Source organism: Ambystoma mexicanum, chromosome 7p (genome assembly GCF_040938575.1).
Source record: "Ambystoma mexicanum isolate Mex_15411 chromosome 7p, UKY_AmexF1_1, whole genome shotgun sequence".
Taxonomy (NCBI): Eukaryota; Metazoa; Chordata; class Amphibia; order Caudata; family Ambystomatidae; genus Ambystoma; species Ambystoma mexicanum.
Genome location: NC_090939.1, coordinates 704,477,091 through 704,500,929, shown reverse-complemented (window position 1 = coordinate 704,500,929; position 23,839 = coordinate 704,477,091). Strand labels below are relative to the sequence as shown.

Here is a 23,839-nt window from a genome sequence, read left to right as displayed (position 1 = left end):
CCATTTTTCAGCACTATTCTTTAGAGCTTTTAAGACAGCACCTTCACCGTATTCCCAGTAGGGTAGCCATCCTATCTTGCCAAAGAAATTATCATTTTTTATTTTACATTTCTGCAATGTATCACATTTATTTTCCTCTATAAAAGTTTTAATAATGGACAGTAATGAGTTAGGATTGGAGAACATGATCTTTATATAAAGTTTGCCTCTGTTCATTTCAATACACGTAGACAAGGCTATCAACCCCAGCTCTAGTCTTATGGCTTCAATCAGGGTATAATTGGCCAGGCCCAGGATTCTTCACCAAACAAGTCCCTCAAGGTGATCATCTCAATTACCCCATTCCTCACATGATGTTTCCAAAGCATATAAGAATGCTGTGGATAACTTCTGCTTATAAATATTCAGGATACCAAGTAGACTGTAGCTGACAGGCTTCTTAGAAAAGATTGTTACGGCCACCATGGTAGATACTGCTTTAGCTCTCTCGTTTTGTTGCACTATTTAATTTATCTTTTTTTCAGATGTGATATCATACCTCAAATGTCTATAGCAGGTTATTTATTATTTTCTTTTTTATTGTTTTATTGGTTAAACTACAGCCCATTGTTAACCTTTAACAAAAAGTCCTATCTAGCTTCTGCTTATCAAATTAAGTTAGTCTCTCAGTTTGTTTAAGTCAGTAGCGAGGGCACGTTCCTAATGTTATTCATCCGTCTTTATTTCTTTGAAAATCCATTCCACTAGTTTCAGTACATCCAGTGTCTGACCGATTTTGTGAACCGTCATTAATCGTTCCCACCATTCCTCTTCTGCAATACAATCAAATAAAGTCAGTGTTTTCCTCAGAAACCTGTTTCTTACACTTTGAAGTTCCAGGCAGGAAAGAGCCAGATGCCTTGTAGACTCTATTATTTCTGGGTTCTTACAGAAGCGACATAGGACGGCCCGCACACTTATCTGCTTTCTTAAGTATTGAACTTCTCTCGATGGTAATAGGTTAAGTCTACACTGCATCAAAAGATCACGATAGAAGGGTGATGGAAAATTCTTCATATATGCCGATAGATAATTCAACGCTTTCTTTTCCCAAAAGATGTTCAGGCAGTGTCTATTCTCTGCCTTTAGCGTATCTGTTTCAAGCCAATCTCTTTCTTTTAGGCTTCTTTTTGCTTTGTCGGTTATCCTTGTAATGTCTCACAGAGGACTGTCAATACAGGTCCTACAAGTGTGTTTCCGACCTACTGCCATAAACTGAGTCTTTTCTAGATTTATGTTTAGGCCATTTAGTTCAGCATATGTGCACACTTCCTGAGCACTACGAGATTCCTAGAAAGGTATTGTCCATAATTATTAGGTCATCTGTGTAACCAATTCACTGCACTTTACTATTTCCTATTTTGTGGAATGCATTAGCCTTTTCGATAAATATGCTGCCAAAATCTGCTAGGAACAAGTTAAACAGAATAGGCACAACTGTCTAACTCCCTTTCTGATGGGTATCTGTTTGAACAATTTACCTAAGTTTCTCTGTCTAACATTAGCAGGTTAAAGGTTAAACATTAACATTAAAACGTTAAAGGTTAACATTGCTATCTTCACCTTATTTGCTAGTTACCAGTTCAAAGATGTTTAACTGGATCCCCAATGTGAAATCGTCACCGGGAGGATCATAAACATGAATTAATAATATTTTCTGATCCTTTCCCATTTGTATTTCAACCGGTAGTATATTATGGACAATAACACCTACAGGATATTCCTCAGAATAGCCAGGCCTCCATAGGGTCTTCCTTTATTACCCCTGTTGGCATGTCGAAAATAAGAGGTGTATCCATGAATTTGAGCTGAGCCTGGAAGCCATGTTTCCTGTAAGAATATAATTCCAGCTTTGTTAATAAGCCTACCAGAACCTTCTCGACTAAAAAGGTGTTTGTGTCCTCTGGTATTTCAGGATATCATATAGCTCAATTATTAGTGCTTATTGGGGATATAAAACGAGCAGAGCCATTCCCAGCGCAATATCACATTGGCATCACTTATGGCAACAGAATTAGTTCTTACATGCTGTCCCCCATTTCTAGGCTTCTTCATATGCCACTTAACATATTCTATGTTCCTTTATTCAAAACATAATCAGTACAATTACAGTACAGTACAGTCAATTACAGTCCAATTCATATCCATGTTTTTTTAACTCTGGAACGTTATCCCTGATTAAGCGGACCACATCTTCAGATGAACCTTAGTAACGAAGTTATGACACTGTTCTACAAATTTAAAGTCACTGCTTTTGATTATCCCCAGTGGCAAAAAATGATTAAGAATCTCCAGCAAACAGCTTCTTTTGATGGGTTTTTTCTTCCCCTTAGTCAGACTCCAGATGGTAAACATTTTAGAGGGTAATTGACTTTTCTTTTTTGCTAAACATTTTTCCTTCTTGTTCGACAGGGGAGATTTCTTAGTGGGGGCAGGATGAGCAAATGGTCGTTTAACTCCCCAGACTTTCTCATTAACATTAGATTCAGTGGATGTTACACTGCTTTTCAATGTAGAGTTAGTACAATCCATAGAGCTTGCATATGTTTCTTCTTCAATGACTTGTGGACCAGGGTGGCCTTAGCTTTGTGGGCCGCAGAGCCAGTTAGCCAAATTATTAGATTGCCAGATTTAAGTGTAATTCTTTTCACTCTATGGGCAGCTTTCTTTCTGGCTCGTTTAGATGAGCGTTGCCCATTAGGCATTTGTTCCAGATCCACCTTATCCTTTACACCATCTCCTATCAGAGGATTAATCCTAGAGTTAGCCTTTTACTTGAGTTTCCTTCTCCTTTCTCTTTTAGGTAATTGACAATCCTCGTTTTCTTCATCGTCACTGCCAATCAATACCTCCACTTTAGTAGATTCAAAATGTTCAGGGTTATGAACCCATTGGCCATCATTTGACAGTGCTTCAATAGTAGGATCCTGTATTTCAAAACTTGCCCACACTGCTTTGGCATCAATCTGGTTCAATTTCACTAAATCAGACAATAGAATACAATTTTTCTGGACTTGGCAGGAAATATTGTGTGACAGTTTCAGCAATAGTTTTAATGCAAAGCTTCTAGCTACATTGTGTGCTTCTAGATCTTTGAATTTCTCACTAAAAATACTTTCTGCACACTCATGTTCATCCAGGGTTATATTATGGTCTTGACAATTTGTGGCCATATTAGGAGTTCCGTCTACCAACCCTGTAAGGCAGCGTGAGCAGAAAAACTACACCGATGACGCAATGTTGCGGTTTGAACAGGTATCATTTACATCACACCCCGATGTGACATGTTCCCTATTATTAGAAGTAGTCACCTAGGAAACCGTAGCCCGCTCGAGATTAGTTATTTGGCCTTCCATGCTATAGCATGGGCTTAATAGGGAGTTATTATTATTGAACTCTGCAGCGGCTTCATTAGTAGTCATAGCATTGGACTCCGGCTCCTCATGAATTTCAATTGCAACACTCTGGCCAGTAAAGAAATCCGTAATCTTATTAGTAGCTCTAGGCGTTAGGGGTTTCAGACACATTTCTTCCGTACTGTCCACATGATTAGCAGATCCCTTTTTTTATTAAAATAATTTTGTTTGCTTCTCAGCTTCATCTTGACAGGCATACAGGGCAAATGCAGATTACTGGAGTTAATCAGGGCCAAAGCTAGTGCAGATGTTAGTAGGGTGGCAAGTGGCTCAAAGATAACATCCACAGTCACCACTTGCAGCTCAGATTACTCCAGTATTGATTAGCCAAACCAATAGTGAACAAGAGTGTAAACAGCTCAAGGACGAATCATTTGCAGTCACCGTAAACAAGCTCACAGGTATCAAGCAAGATAAAAGGTCACAGGCAAGTATACGAGGAAAAGGACTAGCTCCGAAGTGGCAACACGGCGGCTCAAAGGCCCAGAATGTCTGCAACTACAGCTGTGAAAGTTAGTGAAGGCAAAGAGTGGAGCTCAGCCTTAGCTTACAAACAGTAGACAATGAGCCTCATTACGACCCAGGCGGTAAGGTACCGCCTGGGTCGTGGCCTTACCACCATGGTGTAAACTGTGTTTACACCATGGTGGATGGCGGATTTACCGCCCCATTCCAAGGTGAGTCAGGGGGTAAATCCCCATTTCCCATTTCACCCTTCCTCATTCCCATTTTTGCCCCATAGGGCATAATGGGAGTGGGGAAGGCGCTAATTCCGCCACCGTAAATTACGGTGGCGTAATTAGCACCATGGTCCCTTAGCGCCATGGATTTTAACGCCTGCAAAAAGCAGGCATTATTATCACCATGGCGCTAACGGACCTTGTAATCAGGCGTTAAGGGTCGGCGCCGTTTACGGCGCCATTAACCCCTTAACGCCTGATTCGTAATGAGGCCCAATGAGAAGTATTGTGTTTACCTCAAATGATTGGACTCGGCGGTTACCGTGTCGTATACCGTGTCTGTGATACAGATATTACAAGTCCCGTCATCCGTCGTACAGCGGACTGCTGACTGCATCCACTTAATGATCCACTTCGCGGTCCGTTTCCCAGATTCCGTGAGGTTAGTAATAGTTGGGGTGGTGCCTCCTAGTTTCTCCACATTGCAGCCTCCGTGCCACCAACAAGACAGCAAAATGAGGAGCAAGCTGCAAACACTGCAGACTGCGTCCACTTACCGAACCACTTCGCGGCCTGCTTCATGGATCCCGCAAGGTTAGTAGTAGTTGGGGGCGGAGCCTCCTAGTTTTTCCACAGCGCAGCACACTGGCCAACAGCAAGACAGCAGAACGAGGAGCAAGCTGCAAACACTGCAGACTGCATCCACTTAGTGATCCACTTCGCTGCATCAATATATGCCAGTATTCCCATATAAGAGCATTGTTATGTTTTCTTTTCCCATAGTGCCAGATATGTTACTGTAAGAAAACTTCACCATGCTGGCTCTGCCAATATATGTCAGAGTCTCAATGTATGGACATACTCCTCTTGGCTTAGCCAGTAAAACATTCCATGCCACTAAAATATAACATGTCCAGGCTGGCTGCACCAGTGCTCACCATTATGGCCACGCAAGAGCACTCATCATGTTAGCTTTACCCTTTGACGCTAGTAGACAATATGCCTCTGTAATAAAACATGTTCATGCTGCCTGCACCAATGTGCAAACCCACACCCATGTAAGAACATTCATTTTATCATGTTTGATTTGCCTACTATGCCAGTTCAAATGTCATGCTGCAGAAAGGAAATATGCCAATACTGGTGTCACCTCACATTCTCAAAAAATGGACAATACACAGTAACTGAGACAATGATAATAATATCACAGGTATGGAAGTAATGATGTGTGGAAAAAGAAATACCAGCTGCAGAGTTTTCAGATAAGCAGAGCATGAATACAATAACGACCCTGAATAGAAACAAGAAAATGCTAAAACATGCTCCAACACATGATTGTGAGAAATCTTTAGTGTAATATCTATCCCACCCCAGGGTTTAGCAAAACTTTCAAAAACAGTGATCAGCGGATGGGTCTATTGCAACATCACAACTTCAGAAGAATAGCTATCAATGTATGTAGCAAACTTGTTGGGCAAGACCAGTATTTTGAGATTGCAAATACTCAAACTTAAGAGTATCAGAGAATTTCACCCATGGTGGACTAAGTAGGACACATTTATGTTTGTGGATACTTTAAAATCAGTTATAAGCAAGTGAACAGTAAAAGCAGATATTTCATTTTGAAACCATGTTGCATTTGAACCCACATTCCACCCACACCCTCCCTCACTGTAAACCACAACAATGCAGTGTAAATCCCAGACCCAACAATCAGTCAGATCATGCCAGTGGGGTAGATACGATCAGTATACTAGACTCTATGCCCCTGATTAGACCATCAGCATTATATCAAATAATGCAGAAAATGTAAATTCACATGTCGGCAGGAAAATCGTACATCATAAATCAAGGATAGCAAAAGCACAGCTCAACATACCCTACCCTGAGGCCCAGAAGTAGAAGGACAGGTAAGAGGAGCATGGCGCTTCCTGTCAGAACCATTTGTCCGATTTAATAAATGAGATAGTAGCTGGTGGTGACATGAAAAACGAAAATGACCATAATATTGAATGGACAATTTGGCAGGAAAAAGCCTGTCATATTGCACATGTCTGATAACTATTGTTTGGCAGTTGAACAGGACTTGCAAGCAGACTGGACGTCTGACGAAAATTCATTCTGCATAGATGAACACTCTTCTAACCTCTAATCACAGCTCACCCTTTTCCCTAGCACATTCCAGATTCACACTACTGTGAAATACTACAAACAAACCCATGTGTAATTATGGACCACAAGGACATATATGATTGACAGCAGTATTGTGATGACATTTTTTATGAATTGAACTGTTCTTGTGATGACTTTTGTATGTGTTTATTGTTCAATGAAACGTTACCCTGTTCTTATGAACTTGTCTCACTTTTCTATTGTATCCATGTGTGTATCTAATCTATTTGGCAGTGTGAAAAGTTTGAATTTCAAGCCACAACACAATTAAATTTAAAAAAATACTGTGAAATAACAAGAATACATTTATGAAAAGAGCTTGTGATAGTCATTGAGCGTAAATTCCTAGATATATAACACCCTGGTCTAACAAGCCAGCAATTGATGAGACCATTTCAATTGCGTCCATGTTTGAATTCAAGAACTAGCTTCATTGTACCTAAATGCACCACTGGTTAATCAATAAAGGCGGTAAACAGCTAAACTACATGTAGGATGACTGAATGGGTGGAAGGTGGAAACATTTTGCTTTGGACCACAGCATTGACTTAGAAACTTCTTTGAGAATCTTGATCATTCTGCATGCTTAGACTTAAATACCATCAACCAGAGTGTTGTGCCCTGTTTGCCTGCCGCATATTGCATGTACCAAAGTACTATCGCGGTCTTGCTAAAACGCTGCGAAATCATAGGGTAAACACAGCTAGATTTGACTATTGCACTATTCAAGGAAAATGCTGCTAAACCTCTGCTAGTTTGATCCCATATAGACCGCTGATTCTATTTGATCTCAAGCAGTGTAACAGGCTATTTACCCAATATTTCCTGGGGTTCAATTCCCCACGTGTTCTAGTCCATGGTTACAGCAGGTGCTGTGTGTTCTTGTAGTTCTTCTGCACTACTTTTTCCCAGCATAACCGGCCGTAAAATGATGTTGGCAGCACGTTAGCGCCGGCGCATTTGTAAGGCCGGTTATTGACAGGTCTCTTATAAGCACCTCTTTGATCTGATTAGTGCTGGAACATTTGTACGGTCGGGTATTGCCGGTTTGCGTCTGCTTGAGGAAGGGAGTCTTCGCGGGCCCTTGAGCCTAGGCGTCTCCCTGCATGGCAGATTTCCTCCTGTGTGAGCACCTCCTGGGAAATATCATGGTGCCTCATGTGTCATCTGGCCATAAGGGGACAAACAAACGGGTGGACATATTATAGAAATATTTAAGCCTGAGCCTGGAAACGTGTGCTACCTATATCAAGGAATCTAACACCAGATTTCCCAGAAAGTGGAACATGTAGGGACATCCAAAATTGTGACTAGTGATCATATGAAAACAAATGATGAGGCGCACTTGAGCAACCCCACAGATCTGCACACCACACAAAATGCAGAAGTAATACAGTCTCTATTACAACACCTGAGCTCCTCCCTCCTGACACTATTTACCCTGCGTGTTCTACCAACAATGCAACCTCCTTAGACTGCTATACCCTAGTCCAAGGACCCAACATCTTTCGGCGCATGCTACTGAACACGTGTTCTCTGGTCAGACACGCCACGGTGGTGGCGGAATATATTAAAGACCATATGATTGACATATGTGCCACTATGGAGACGTGGCTCCATGCAGCCGCATGGCCATCCGTCACACTGACAGTTCCTCCAGGATATAATATTCTATGCTCTAACCACATAGCGGACCAGTGTGTGTGGGGCAGCACTTAACTACGATGCCTCATTGCAAATTCACCAAATAGGGGGCATTACTGTGGAAAACTGTGACATTCTATTAGTTAAACTACTAATCCAAATACCACCATAAACATCTTTTTGATATATCGTCCCCTGGATAAAATGCCTGACTTTTTCTTTCATATTAGTGATGGGATCCTCCACATTCTCAAATCCTCATCTACGTTGATCATTCTGGCGACCTGAACCTAGGGCTGGCAAACCCTAATGACAACATGGCCAACCTTGTCAATTCTACGCCGATCAAACTTTACATCCAGCAATGTATCAAAACTGCAACGCACAACAAGGGAAGAGTGCTTGACTGGGTGGCTACTCATAATGTTGAGTTACAAAAAAATGGAGGTCTCACCCTGTCTATGGTCGGACCAGTCTTTTGTGCATTTTTCCTTGGCTTGCTTCGCTCAACCTATAAAAAAACACCAATACAAGGTGCTGGACCAAATTTAGGAACACTTGAAACTCACCTCTCCAGCCTCTGTGCCTCATTTACACTACACAACATATCCAACCTCAATAGGGCTGTGACCTGGCAGAAGAATCCCAAACCATGGTGACAAGTGCAGTGAATAATTTAGCACCTGAGAAAAGGCGCCTGGCAAGGGTCACTCCATCTAAAATATGGTATTCGGCAGAGATCCAAAAACTAAAGGTCGCAAAAAGAAAGGCCTTTCAGCTTTGGAAAACTGATCAACTAATAATAAAACCAGCTATTCCATTGCGGCAAAAGCCCACAACAATGCAATCTGTGAGGCAAAAAAAAAACTCTCATATGATAGCAGCATTGACGGTGCATCCTCCAGAATTTGAAAACCCTTTGTCCAGTGGCTGATGAGCTCAATAAGGATGGCAATTGGTGTGAGACTATCCAGGCAACCATAATAAAAAAGTGGAAACAATCAGAGAAAAGGTGTCTTCTAAACACCCGCCCAAGCTGAGGGCTAAGGACATCAAAAAGAAAAACAGGCCCAACACCCAGATCCCCTCATTCTCGTTTAGTGCTGTGACTGAACTAGAAATATCTAAGTTCCTAACCAAAATTAAACCCACCATCTGTAAGGGAGACAGCTGCCCGCAATGGTTTTTAAGGCCTGCGCAGCACAGCTGATTCCATTAATTACCAAATTTGTTAACTGTTCTTTGCGGGAAAACTTGGTCCCGTTGTCAATCAAACAGGCATGGATCTCCTCATTACTAAAAAAACATCCCTTGACCCTTTTCAACCTGAAAACTATTGCCTAAATTCTAATATCACATTCCTTTTAAAGCTTTTGGACAAGGTTGCATATAACCAGATTCAGGAGTTCTTGGAAGTCCATAACATGCCAGGGTTCAGGAATACCCATAGTACCAAATCCACCCTGTTAGATATGAAGGCGAATATCTAACATAACTTTGAAAAAGGTAGCACAGTATCACTGATGCTACTTGATTTATCTACTGCTTTCAATCTTGTGGACCATTGCCATTCTTGTCCCTAGATCACGGAAATCAGCCCATTTCTCCTCTGAGGCAGCCGAGTGGACTAATTTATTTCTGTCTGTGTGGAAAGCTAAAGTGTTTTACAATGAATCAAAGGATGAGGACTTTTCAATCTCATGGTGAGTACCCCAGGGGGTGTGTGTCACACCCAGACTCTTCAACATCTTTACAATCCTTCTCATGGGGGTGCGGGAGGATTTAGGGGTTGGTTATGTGGATGGTACGCAGTGTCTGATTGAGTTGTCAGGGAATCACGCAAAAGACACCATCACTGTGAATAACATCTACAGCTCGATTGAATCGTGGATGGTCCACAATTACCTGGCTCTTAACAACAAAATAACTGAGCTCATGATCATGGTTACAGCTCCCGAGCTGCGGAAGCTTTGCAAGGAATATCGGTCCTTTACCATCGCAGATTGCACTATATGATATGATTTGATATGATAGTTTATTTATATAGCGCCCATACACAATGTGTTTCAAAGCGCTTCAAGGCAAGGGAGGTAACAAGGGAAAATACAATGACATTCTTACAGGCCATGAACAGTAAGGATGTGAAATTAACTATCTAACTCGGCCTGATGACATCTCAGATAGTGCAAGAGCTAAGACATAGATAAGGAAGGGAGGGGGAGAGTGGGAAGGAAATGGAAACAGACAGGCGACTACTGTACTAGGCCTGACGACATTACTAGAAGAGGCGGAGAAAAATGAAAGGTGAGGGAAAGGGGTTCAGAAAGGGAGGGCAGGAACAAAACAAGCGACTATTGTACTAGGCATGGTGACATTTCATATAGTGCTGGAGGGTGGGAGGGGAACAAATAATGGGAGGGGGGAAGGGACAGGCAAGGTTACTATCATACTAGGTCTAGGGACACTTCTGATAGAGTAAGTGCATAGAAGAAAGTAAGGGGAGGAGGGGGGGAGATAGGAAAATGGAGAAAGGGAGAGGAGGAGAGAACAGAGAGTAATCAGTCAAAAAGAGCGGGGAAGCAAGAGGGGAGTGCGAATACAATTGCAGACGTCAGTAGTAACACATAATGATGCAAGCCAAGATACAAGATGAAGATGGGAACAGCATGTTTCAGGGCCACCATGAGTACAAGATACAAAGGAAGTCCAGCATGAGAGTTGAGAAAGGGTGACGCACTGTGAATCAATGAAGTCCATACAAGTCAAATCCAGCTTTCGCCCCAAGACGGTGATGGTGAAACCAGAATGTATCGGGAAAGACTCCTGCAGAAGTGGGATGGAGAGGGCGAGGGGGAGCAGGGTAGAATAATCAAGTAATTGGAGGAGGGGAAGACATAAGAAAAGGGAGAAAGGGAGAGGAGGAGAGAACAGAGCCAGACTGCCCAAAGTGAAAACTCTGGACATGGTGCTTGACCATGAACTGACCATGAAGTCACACGTTAATGGTCTTGTCTCTTGCTCAGCATACTATCTGACGCTACTAGCCAACTTAGACTCTTTATAAACCCTTCCAACTGCGCCACTACTGCAAGGTCAATTATTGGGGCTCGTTTAGACTACTGTGCGAGTCTCTTGCAGGGCATCTGTAAAGGGGAAATGCTTTACTTGCAGGTAATTCAGAATAATGCGGTCCGCGTGGTTGAAGGCCTATGAAAAACTGATCATGTCTCCAAGGCAAGGCAGGTTCTGCACTGGCTCCCAGTGGAGTGCAGAGTCACCTATCGCACACTTTGCATCACTCACAAGTGCCTATATAGCAAGAGTCCACGCTACCTGGCTCAGAGAATTTGCTGGCTCCCCACGCACATAGTCCTCTGATCTAATAACTCCCACCTTTTGCAGTGTCCCACCTCAAAGCTGGCCATGGTTGCACAGATATCCTTTCCGCACTCTGCACCTAGATGCTGGAATGCCTTGCCCCCAGATATAAGAGCGTGCACCAGCCTCTCAACCTTCAAACGTGAACTTAAATCTGAATTTTTCCACTAACCAGACCCTGCAACAGCTTCCTGACTGAGCCTGGCTCTGACACATCCTCTTTGACTTGTTGTGTGTTTGTTATGTCTAGCACTGCAATGCTGCGGGCAGCGTCAATGCGCTTTACAAATAAAATAAATAAATAAAATAACAATTAATATGATAAAGGGGACAGAGCTAAAAGGGAAAGCTAAGATTACAATGTTGCAATTTAAGTGTTTCATTAATTCAGAGCCAAATCCTTAAATTACAACCACATTGGTGGAATTATCTGTCCGACAGCTGAAAATGACAAGCCGCCTGGGTATATAGTCTTTATAACGAAAAATATATAATGAATGAAAATATAACAAAAATAAATAACATAAAAAGTAGCTAAATTGTAGGTGGGGGTGGGTTAAAGGGTTCAGTCTTGTGGGGAAGCAGTTGATGTGGGATTTTAGCTGGGGCAAACAGGGATTTGGGGGGTACCCCCCAAAAAAGAAAGAACAATGTGTTATTTATTGCTCTTTTTCTTTCGTTATAGATTCATTCATTATAAATTAATGTGTTATAAAGACATGTACCATAGCCTATTGATATGCAGACCTTCTCAATAGCTTTTTAAAAAACATGTTCACACAAAATAGAGTATAACTAAGGATCAATTGCCAGAATACACGTGTACGTTATTAATCGCAAGTAGTTCCACGATAAGTAACAAGCTGACTTAAATACAACATATTGCGGATTAAAACGTACTTCACCACCACGCTTTGATAATGTATGCCACGTAAAATGAAGTCAGGCCAAGCAACCAAACTAGAAACATTAACTTTAAGGTTGCAGGCGTGCATGGACAGTATTAATGAAATGCATATGGATGACATTAGGTTAGGACATGAAAAGCAAAAGTAGAGGAAATGGTGATTACATAGAAATGCTCACTGCAGAAATGACGTGAAAAATTCTTGTGTGAGTAGCCAGGAGAGATCAGTAAGAAGCTAACACCCTTTAAATTTAAGTATGGATCAGAGAGAAGAGAAGAGCTATAAGGCCAGGCTAATTGCTGAACTGCTGATGGTATAGCTGTGAATCATGGGGGAGATGAGAGTGACAGGGACACAGTGAAACATTACATAATATGATACAAATGTGCTATGCATCTGGGACCAACCCCATGCATAGTTTCCATGTGCACGTTCTACCAAGAGCCAGCCATCCTTTTATAGCTTTTTTGAAAGCTGGATAAGAGAGGATAGTTCTGAAGACATTGGAAAGCAAGTTGCATAGTTGAGGAGCAAGAACTGAGAAGTATTTACACGTAGTGCGTTTTATTGGACCATAATAGGGAGCACTATCAAAGCCAGATGGAAAGAAGAGCAAATGGTCTGTGGGGGAACGCAATACTGTTTATTGCATGCGACTAGAGCCAGTCTAGTGTACAGCTTGACAAATGATGCAAAGATATGCAAAAGCTATTCTTCGACCATCTGTTCCAATGATACAGTGTGGAAGGAATATGTTCCCTGAACCCAACTTCTGGAGAGTGCGTGTGTCAGCATTCTGCACTCTCTGTAGCCTTGCAATTATGTTGGAAGGAGTGCCCAGTACAAGCTCTAGGCATTGTCCCATATTGAGATTACAAAATATTATTGTGGAAAGTCAATGAAGGTGAGCATTCTTTTGAGAGATGTTAGGTGACTTAAAGCTTTTTTTGCACCCTTTTCAAATCTGAAGACCCATGAATAGGTCCACATCCATGACAATTCCCACAGTTTTCATGTGGCTGGAAAACATGAAGGATTGAGACAATTTGAGAGAAATAGATGAGGGGAAAGAGTTCTCTGAATTAGGGAAGGATGCCCAGTGGAAAGGACTTCTGTTTTTTCAGGATTAATGAGGAGGTGATTGGAAGACATTGAAGTGTTCATATTAAAGTCAGTGCTAGATATCTGGAGGTTCAGCTGAGTGTTGTCATCTTAGTTCTAACATTAAAGGTTGGTCTAATGAAATTGGGCAGATGTGTGAGGTAAGGCTGAAGACAAGCACAGAGAGGGACAGGGGAAATTTGGGAGACCCCAAAGATATCAGAAGGTATTCATAGCAATAGACGGATAGCAGTCATTGGGCAAGGACATGATCTAGTTAAGAGCAATCTCATTGATGCCAAAGTCAGCGAGACAATGTTATAAGAGATTATGATCATCCAGTTCAAATGCCACAGATATACAGAGAAGGGTCAGATCGGCTGCATGCTATTGGTCCCCAGAAGTATTTATGTCATCCCAGATCGAAAGAAGAACTGCTTTTGTATTATATCCAGGACTTTGGTTATTAAGATTTGTCTGGGCAGTTCTGAGCTTTTTAAAGAGGGGTTTGCAAAATCCTTCCTTAAAATAATTCAGAAAGAATCCTGAGAGGAAGGATACATTGATTATGTATTAGCCAGCCTCAGCTATCACCCCATGCTCTACAAGGTATATAAAGAAAGCTGGGGGGGGTATATATCTACTGTGGACCCTGCTGTGGAGCTACCTAGGATTAATGAAGGAAATACCACCACAGATAAAGGATGAAATGCCAGTAAAAGTTCACTGGGCTAGTGAAGGATGAAACCTTAAGCCAGAAGGGGGAATGAGAGGGATAACTGAGTAGGACATAGCATTGCGGTCTACCCAAGGGAGAATCATTGGGAGCATTGGCAGTATAGGTTTAGGAGGGATAAAAACAGCTTCAGGAATCTGATCTGCAACAAGTATAAGTCAATTCCTTCCAGATTCACAATGAGTGAGGCTCATCATAATGTCTTTATTTATTTGGTTGATCAAGCCAAATATTAAAGTCAACCAGAATGCAAAGGTTGTTCCTAAAAAACAATGAACTTGATATAAAGTCTGATAGATGTTCATCAAATGGCATGTTGTAAGCTAGTGGCCTATAGAAGAGACAAAAGAAAAGAGAGGGGATGGGGACAATGTGCATGGTATTATCATGGATTCACAATGAGGGGCTTCTGGTCCTGGGAAGGAGATGATATGAAGGGATTCCTTGTACACTACGACAACCCTTCCGGTTCTCTATGTTCCATTTTTTAGATGATTTTGTAGCCTTTAGAAATGGATTTCTTAAATATTGGTACATAGTCATCTCTCTACGTTTCCATGAGGTACAGCAACAAAGAAGGTTCATATTCTGTTACAGAATCCTGGACTGCACATCTATGCATACATTGAGTAAAGAGCATGTGTAAAAGGGAATGAGGTTATTTGAGGAAGGTACCACCTCCTTGGAAGACAGACGTCTCTATCTGTCATTGTTATATAAAGAGGGTTCTAAGAGGCGTGATGGTGTTCTAAATGACGTGCAGATAGGGAGATAGGTTAAATTGGACAGGCAAGGGAGGGAGGGAGTATAAGTAGAAGGATTAACACTACTGTTTCATATTGAGTATTGAAATATCTCAGGAAGGGGAATAATCAGCTGCAAAGGAAGTGATGATGGTGCTGATGATAATGGAAAAGGAGAAGAAAAAGTGTGATGATAGAGCCTTCTCCCAAACTAGGGTGACAATCAGGTAGGACAGGGCCTGAAATGAGAGGAAGCAGAAGCCTCCCAAAAAAGCTGACAGCCAGATACAGCCGTGTTATGAAGGAGGCATAACTCTTCATCTCCGACATCTTCTTCAAGAGAAAAGATGGCTTTTACGGATAACGTACAATTCAGGAGGTCTTCTAGGCTAGGACACACGGAAGGGAATTCCTTGCAAAGCATAGATTAATCCCAAGCAGACTCCGCCCGAGGGCTCTTTTTCTCATGGAAGGTCTGGATTGATGCCTCAGCGGAGGGAAGAGAAAGCACAGTAAGAAAGGGCATGAGATAGGGATGGATGGTGTATCAAGGGGAGGAAGGACATTGCGTTTCTGATATTTCTAATATTGGCGACAATATTGGGGGAAAGTGGGGAGCAAGCAAGGGTAGAGACATTAGGACACCTATTCAGAAAAAGGTAGAGGATAATGTATGAGGCTGACACACTGTGAACCAGAGGAGAAAGAAGAGATCTTCTCTGGACAGGAGGTCTATGGTTAAGGGGAGAATTGTAAGAAGTGGAGTTGCACAGAGGGCATTGGGAGACTCCTACTGCTGGGACAGAGACTTATCGATCTAGGTCATGAAGTGAGCCATTGGTGCAATCAACCTTTCCTTTATCACTTGACTATTGAAAATCATGCAAGGTAGTGAACTAAACTATAAGCCAATGTGTATGTTAGAAGAGGGTGAAGAGATCCCACTGATGTGATAGATGGTTCCTGTGTCGCGAAAGGGCGGGACAATGTTAGATGAGGTAATAGAATCAGGGAGTCACGGCTAGGTCTTATCATATGATATGAGGAACTGGGAGATGGAGTGGAGGGAGGCAAGGAAAGAGAATGTAAAGAGGGAGTGACAGGAGGTGTAGGATAGGGAACCCTCTGCAAGAGGTGACAAACTGGGCTAGGTGGGGAGACTGGGACACATGAAGAGGGCTGGGAGCAAAGAGGTGGTATAGAGAGCAGGAGCAAAGTGGGAGGGATAAGAACCTTAGTGGGCAGAGACGAGAGGGCGCAAGGGAGGATGGGGAGCGGGAATAAAGGAGGCATAAACATAGGCCAGTTGAAGCTGAAGCTGAAGAAGGAGAAGCATTTGGGGAAGCCAAGCTTTAAATTAGAAGGGCAGAAGATCTAGCTTTGCCAAGATATTATGAAGACATCATGGCACTTCTCTTTGCTGTTAGAGTATCTGTCTCAGTCTGCCTTGTGCAGTGTAGACCTGAAGGATGCTCTACAGACAGGTCGGCAAGAAATAATGCAGCAGCTTCTTAATATGCAAACAGTAGCTGGTAGGGAAGGTTACGTCTTCAAACAAATGGCCACAAATTATTCAATGCATGTCAAAAGGAAATGTTCCCTCTTTCAATATTGGATCACAAAGGTTAGTGAAATGAATAAATTATTGTAATCTGTCATCAGGAAACTTGGTTGTGTGATGTCCCAACGAGAGATGGCTTCACTACCTAAATCCAGCAGCAAAAAAACAAAAAGGTTGTCCATACTCAGGCCTCTTGACTTTGGTAAAAATAAATGTTTGGTGGTCAACTCTGGACACAATCAATCCGAATCCATTTGTTCAAGGTATCATCCTTCAGACAAATCACTTAGATACCTTAAAACGCAAACATCTCTTGATTATAAACGGGTATTGGAATCCCGTAAAGATCAGTTCCAAGCATTTTGTGAATTTGATTACTCAGCTTATTGACAATGCAATTATCACATTTAAGAACTTAGCAATTATTTGCTGTGGAGATCTGAATTGTACATGGTTTAAATTTGACACTGAGTGACAAATAAACATACATTTGCTGGATAATGGTGTTGCTGTAAGAGGACAGCTCTGGATGTCAGCCCTGGCAAACCGGAACTGTCAAATGTTAAATGGCAATGTGAGAGGAGATTAGCTGCGTAAATCAACTTTGCACCGCGCTGAGTCCAAAAAAATATTAGATTATTTTTGGGTGTCTCGGAACGTAGACGAACAAGAAGTCAATATGCAAGTCTGTTCGATGAAGAACAGTGACCATGAGCTCTTACCTGTATGATTGAGTGGACACAGTCTTGCCAATAATACGAAATCCAACTCTCTGTAAATGCTGGGGGCAATCGCCTTCGCATTACTGGGCCACAAATCCAAAATCTGAGCCAACTGTTTTTCATGCTTAAAGAGGCTCGGACGGTGGATTATGCCCCCTTGCTGACATATTTTATGGTATCTTTTGTTTAATTTCGACCCATGGGCATTACGCATAAGCACTTATCTAGTAACGTCCTTCTGTCCAAAAAGAGAGTTCTGCGACGTGATGTGAGATTATTAAAAAAAAACACAGATTCTTCCATGACCACAGTTGAAGTGAGAAATGCTGTTAAACATAGACGACAATGCTACAGAAATTGGCTTATATCCCATGCCGTTATCATCGAACAAGATCGAGCGGAACTAATGATGAAACGTTTGGTGTCCAAAAATACTCGTCAGATTTGGGCCATCTTAAATGCAGGTAACACTCGATGCCCGACACTAATTTCAAATGAAATTGCTGGTGTCGCATGGGAGTCGCATTTTGCTCAAATTTACAGGAAACCCTCTTCTGAACCATGTATGATATTTAACAACGATGGACACACGTGGGACGTAAATATCAACTCATCAAACATTGAAAAAGCCATTCTGGGACTTAAGAACTCAAATGCTGCTAGCCCGGACTTAATCACAAATGTGATGTTGAAAAAGCATGCACCTCAATGGGCCGCATTTCTCGAGGTTTTGTTTAAGCTACTCTCTTCTAAAAAGCAGATCCATGAATCTTGGCAAGAGGCCATAGCTGTGCCAATCTATAAGAAGGGCAGTTGGGCTTATCCTGTCAACTATCGCCCGATTGCCCTTCTCAACACCATTTGCAAGATCTTTGGCTCTTTTTTGAGGCAGAAATTAGCATCTTGGGCTTGCCGTGCCAAGATCCTGGACATTCGCCAAACTGGGTTCACAGAAGGAGTGGGAGTCGAAGTAAATCTCTTGATTTTGAATATATTAAAGCTGGAAACTTTAAAGGCAAAAGAAAAAAATGTACCTGGTCTTTATTGATATGCGCCAGGCATTTGACAGAGTCAACCGTGGAATGCTTTGTCAGAAATTACTCAACTGGAATTGCCTTCTAAACATACTCGAACCAGTGAAAGCACTTCACGCGGATACATCGATTTGGGTACGTCTTAATAACCAGGGTAACCTATTGGACAAAATACCAACTGACAAAGGGGTAAAACAGGGCTGCCCCTTAGCTGCCGAATTGTTTAAGCGGTTTATCTCTGATCTGCCAATGACTCTAGATCTAGTACAATGCTTTTCTCCAAAAATCAACAACACACTGATCAAATGCATAACATATGCTGACGATCTTGTGTTGCTTGATTATACTCAGATTGGACTGCAACGATTATTAAGCAAATTACATGAGTACCTGAATCATAATGACCTGGAAATAAACACAGAAAAAACCCAAAATGGGAAGAAGGATAACACCTTTAGGTGGAAAATTGCTGAGGAAACATTAAGTCCAGTTACTTCCATTCGATATCTTGGAATCACGTTTAACACTTCATTAAATGAACATCACTGGAGGCAAGAGCTAACAAATAGAATGACGAAACTCAGCATACAAGGTGCAAAAATCTATAAGGACTATGGGGAATTCTCAATAGCGCCGGTTATAACCTTCTATTTGAAAAAGGCTGTTCCCGCAATTGATTTTGGTGCCAAAGCTGGTTGGAACATCCACATCCATCATTGACAAAGACTAGAAGCTGAATTCTGGCATTGTGTGCTAAACTTACCATCTTACATCTGAATGACAGCTCTAAGATATGAATTATCTTTGAATTCTTTGCATTCCTGGATAACATGGAATTCATTGCCAATTTTAGAAAAATGTGTTTGAGTCCCTTAACTCCGGCATATCAAATCTTTTCAACAAAATCTGACTGTGGACGGTCCAGTCTATTGGAAGACTGGACGCATCTCTTGGAAGGAATCTTGTTAGCTGCTGACATAAAGAAACCCGACCTGATTAAACATCCGCAACTTGCTAAGAAAAAATTTGAATCTTGGTGTTGGATAAGAAACACAGAACTACGCGAAAAAATGCAGTCCACATTGAAGTCAGGAATAGGAGAACATAAGTTAAATGTACAATGCACCTATCTGATAAATAGTCTGTCACAACATCATCGAGACCAATTTTTGAGGTTAAGATTGAATGCTTTGAATGCCAAAGAAATGTTGTGGCAAAGACGGAATAAAGAAGTAAAAGACAATGGGGGTCATTACGAGGTTGGAGGTAGCCCTGGTGCTATTAGCACCATGGCTACCTCCTATCGGCATTCCGGGTCCGGGTTCCCGAAATAGGGACTTACCAGGTCATTCCAACCTTGTAAATCCCCATTCTGGGAACCATTCTCCATTCCCATTCGAGCCCCCATAGGGCTCAATGGGAATGGGGATGGAGCTAATAACTGTACCACAATTTGCGGTACCGTTATTAGCTCTGAAGTCCATTAACGGGTCCCTTGCATAATGCCTGGTAAAACCAGGTGTTAAGGAAGGGACCCGCTAAGGGACCTCGTAATAGGGTGATAAGGGATTACTGGCACTGGTGTCCTTACCGGTGCCGGTAATCCCTTACCACCTACCTCATAATGACCAATGTATGTCGCTACTGTGGGCTCGAAATTGAATCACTGCAACATCTGATAACAGCTTGTCCAGACATTAGGGCCCCGCATACTCGTCATCTTGGGAGATTTGCCCCCTAAATAGCGATAAGGACACTTGGTGGACGCAAGTGACATCGGGACACAGCATAAAACTGACATGTGCAATAGCTGATTACATGGACATGATACTGACAAAAGCCTTTGTGTAAATTGGCAAAATGTAATCCAAAACGTTATGGACAACTTGATCATAAATAATGGCCTAGAGTGGGAGGTTTTATTTCTTGTTTCTATTCTGCCTATACTGTGTTTCTTTTTTCTTGTCCTAGGATTGGACTGTTTGCAACAAAAGTTTAACTTTATTACTTGTTCTCATTTAAAATTGTTAAACTGAAGTTTCAATAAAAAAAAAGAAATTAATACAACACTTTACAGTAGAGAGAGAGACAAAGAGAGAGATAGATAGAGAGAGGGAGAGATAGAGAGAGGGTGAGCGGGGGAGAGAGAGAGAGAGATAGAGAAACTGAGGCAGACAGAGTCTGACAGGGGCAGTGTGGGAAAGTGAAATAGAACCTGTCTGCAAGATGCTAGTAGTAGGAAAATTGTGGGGGTTCCAGGCTGTAAGACTTTTTCCATGTGTTCCTATGAAAAGCCAATGTATTGTGAGGATGTTTGTGACTTTTTGCATGGCTTGCTATACAGTATATGATCTGCTATATGTGGTTTCGGGTGTGTCTGCCCATTGTGGTTTCTGACTGCTCCTGCACTATCCCACTCAAATTCAATGTTCCAACGCAAAATGTACATCCCAACTGAACCACCAACACATGGAAATGTAACATTCTTCACAACAGACATCAAACATCAGAACACTACAACTCTAAAACCAATTTACAGAGCTCAGGGTTCTTCCGTTCTGTGCGTGTCAAAACAACAGCAAAGCTATCTTGATTTTTACCTTCTCCCTAACCTCTCGCACCCCCCGATATTTCAGACCCGGCAGTGGCTAGAGACCATGCAAATGGCACAAGAGGTGGTATAAATCCCAATAACATAATATTGTCAGTAAAGTGTGTGAGCCCACGTTGAGAAAACATGAATGACTAAAGCCTGCTTCATGCTATTTACATTTCAACCGCTAGGTGGCAATGCTGATAAAGATATGAACACATGTCAAAATAAAGCGGTTAAGTGAAATGAAGCAATGAGAAAATACAGTCTGAGCATTAAAAGCTAGGTACAGGACTCGTGAGTCCCGAAACATGCGAACATTCAAGAGAAAGTTAGCAATGAGAACGAAGCGCACGAGCAATGAGCATGCATGCCATGAAACTCGTCCTCAATGCAAGGGTGCAATATAGGAACATGGCATAATATCTCGACAGGCCCAGAGAACGCTAGAAACATGTACTGCCAATGCATGCGCAAGGAACATTACAGATTCGATAACACAACTGATATACTATTTTAACGAAAGAATATTTCTTCTATCACAGTGCTATACAAAAAAGGGATGTTTCAATGTCCAGTGTGAGTGGGCATGGCAGAAATTGAAGAGGTACTTTATTATTCTTAGTTTGGGGAAAGGCGAGCACAAAATGTGCGCACTGCCGTGACTGGGCGGTGTGTTTAGGGCACTGTGGCAGATCACTGCCTGACCCCCCCCCACCCCCTCCCAGGGCCTGACCCAGGGCCTTAGTAAAGGTCGAACTTCTTATACCTGAGTTGCCGAAAAAACATGAAAGTTCGAGGGATTACAAACCACCCAAAGTCGGTAGGTCCAGTATTCTTTCAACGGGGCCTGCCTAGCTTAAATGTAAATCATTTGCAGGGATTGACTCTTACATGTTGCTTCCAGCTGTGTGCTATCAAATTGACCGATTCCTGTGAGTAATATGTCTTTATTAATCTTCTATCTAGTTACCGCTTGCTGACCATGTCCCTTTTTTCTTCCACAGGCGAGAACTAGTCGGCGTGATGGAGCCGGTGCCCCACGATGAAACTTATTGCGATCCTGCAGCTTTGTTTCACGTGGCCAACGACTACTCATTCATCAGGTACACAGGACCTTACAGTGCTCCAAGGCACAACGTTATTTTGTTGGTTAGGCACGGAGGTTTACAGGCAAACACATGGAGATTCCACCAAACTGAATTCGTCTTGTTGACTCCCAACTTAAACAGAGCTCTCAAGTTTGCCATGTCCAGGCCAGAGAAGGACATCCAATCATGTGTTTGCTTGGAATTCTGGGACTTGTAGTTTTCCTGAATTTCAAATGGGTAAGACAAAGCTACATGTCACAGGATGCAAAGGGGTTTGTAGGGGACTGGATGACCTTCTCACGTGTAGGCACGGGAAACATGAGAGCTCTGCTTAAATGCCATGGTATTTTCTGGGCAGGAACATGTGGAATCGGGTCACCAAGGGTACTGTACTGGCATCTTTTCAGATCACCAGAGTTTGCTAATGACCATTTTGTGACATTTTCCAAGTGCATGCAAAATATCCATGTTAGGAAAACAAACATTAGTTCACATTAATGTAATTCACCTATCTATGGATGCACGTCGCCCATCACCTCCAATCAGCAGTTTGAGGCTGAAAATGCCAGCATGTCACACTTTGTTTTTTCCCAAGGGTTCATTGTGTGTACTTTATTCTAATTATACCCTGATGTCAAGCAATTCTTCAAAGGGGCACGTGAGGCATCTGCGTGCTCTGTGTATGGTACTCTCAGTATAGAAGTGTCCTGCCAGTGTTTACTCTCTATCTTTGCTTTTACTTTACATTTCAGATATGGCATTTTTTTAAACTCACTTTTTCGAGGTGCTGCTTTGAAACCAAAACATACCCAGTGTTCCAGAGGACATGTAGGACCTCAGTACGAGTTTGATTTTACCTATCGAAACAAGCGTTAATACCATTGCCCCACGTTTTTCAGATTTGCTTGACTATGGGGTTGTAAACCCATATGCAAGAGAAACGCCTGCTTGTGCTTGGTGCTATTAATTCCCCCCACAAATGTCAGTAATGGTTCCCTCAGTGTTATTGCTGGTAAAACTATTGCCACTCTGCAATATAGTCCAATACGTTTTCTGAATGGGGAATAACAGACTCTCATAATTAGGGGGGGATGCCAATATGACCAGTGGTGGTAACGGTAACTCCGTTGGGCAATATTAGTACTGTTATTATCTACGTGTCTCATAGAATGCCTCTCTATGCAAATGCAGAGTTTTCCTGTTTGAGATGACCGCACAATCTATGAATCTGGTTGAGGCAAACCTAGCCTTTGTTGTTGATAACTGCTGGACACATGCAGGCAAACCCTTATCTTTGTTGTGCTGGGGTGTGGGTGTGTGTCTGGTCGACCCCCTCCGTCACACCACAACAGTTGGCCAAGTGATGGCAATAAAAAGGCCGTAGACAATATTTGCATATCAGTAATCATAAATTACTTTTGGGCACTGGGTCCTGGGGTACCCCCTCAGGCCCGTGCCGCCTTCTTTGTCCCACGACTTGTTGTGGTCATCGTTCTGTGCCCTGGTTATCCTTCCGTTGTTCTTCTCCCATTTTCTAGGGTAGGAGGATTTGCAGAAAAGAAAAAGAGAGAGAGACACACAGAGTACACTGTGAACTCTCTTGCTGTTTGGGTCCCCGTGCAGGGTCCACAAACAAACTTGTATCTTTCTGGGCTGAATCAGCTCCTTATATAGGACCCAGGGCTGCCCCAGGGTCTTTGTAGTGTATCTGTGGGGCTGTGAAGCCAGCCCTCAGGCCGGCTTGTAGCCGACTGTCTGAGCCCCTGCGGGGGCTCCTATTTGTTGTTCCCCTGCCTGGCTGACCTTGCTTCCCTTAGGTGTTTAGCACCCACACCTCACCCTTCCTGCACTTGCAGGATTGGAGACTGTGAGCCTCATTAAAACATTTGCGGAATGGGTGAACGGGCTCTGCTAATGGAGGCGGACCCGTTAAACCCATTCTGCAAAATTACGAGGTCCCCTCGCGGGACCCAGTAAGGACGCCTGGTAAAACTAGGCGTCATTACCGGGTCCCGGGAGGG

The 23,839-nt window shown here is 42.4% G+C and overlaps 1 protein-coding gene across 1 annotated transcript in view; it reads left to right on the top strand.

Annotated features, from left to right (window-relative positions):
* ACE2 (angiotensin converting enzyme 2) overlaps window positions 1–23,839 on the top strand; it is a 475,687-nt gene that overhangs the window by 316,560 nt on the left and 135,288 nt on the right. Inside the window, exon 11 of the mRNA XM_069635599.1 lies at window positions 21,735–21,833. Coding sequence (XP_069491700.1) covers window positions 21,735–21,833 — 99 coding nt within the window. The remainder of the gene's footprint in view (window positions 1–21,734; window positions 21,834–23,839) is intronic.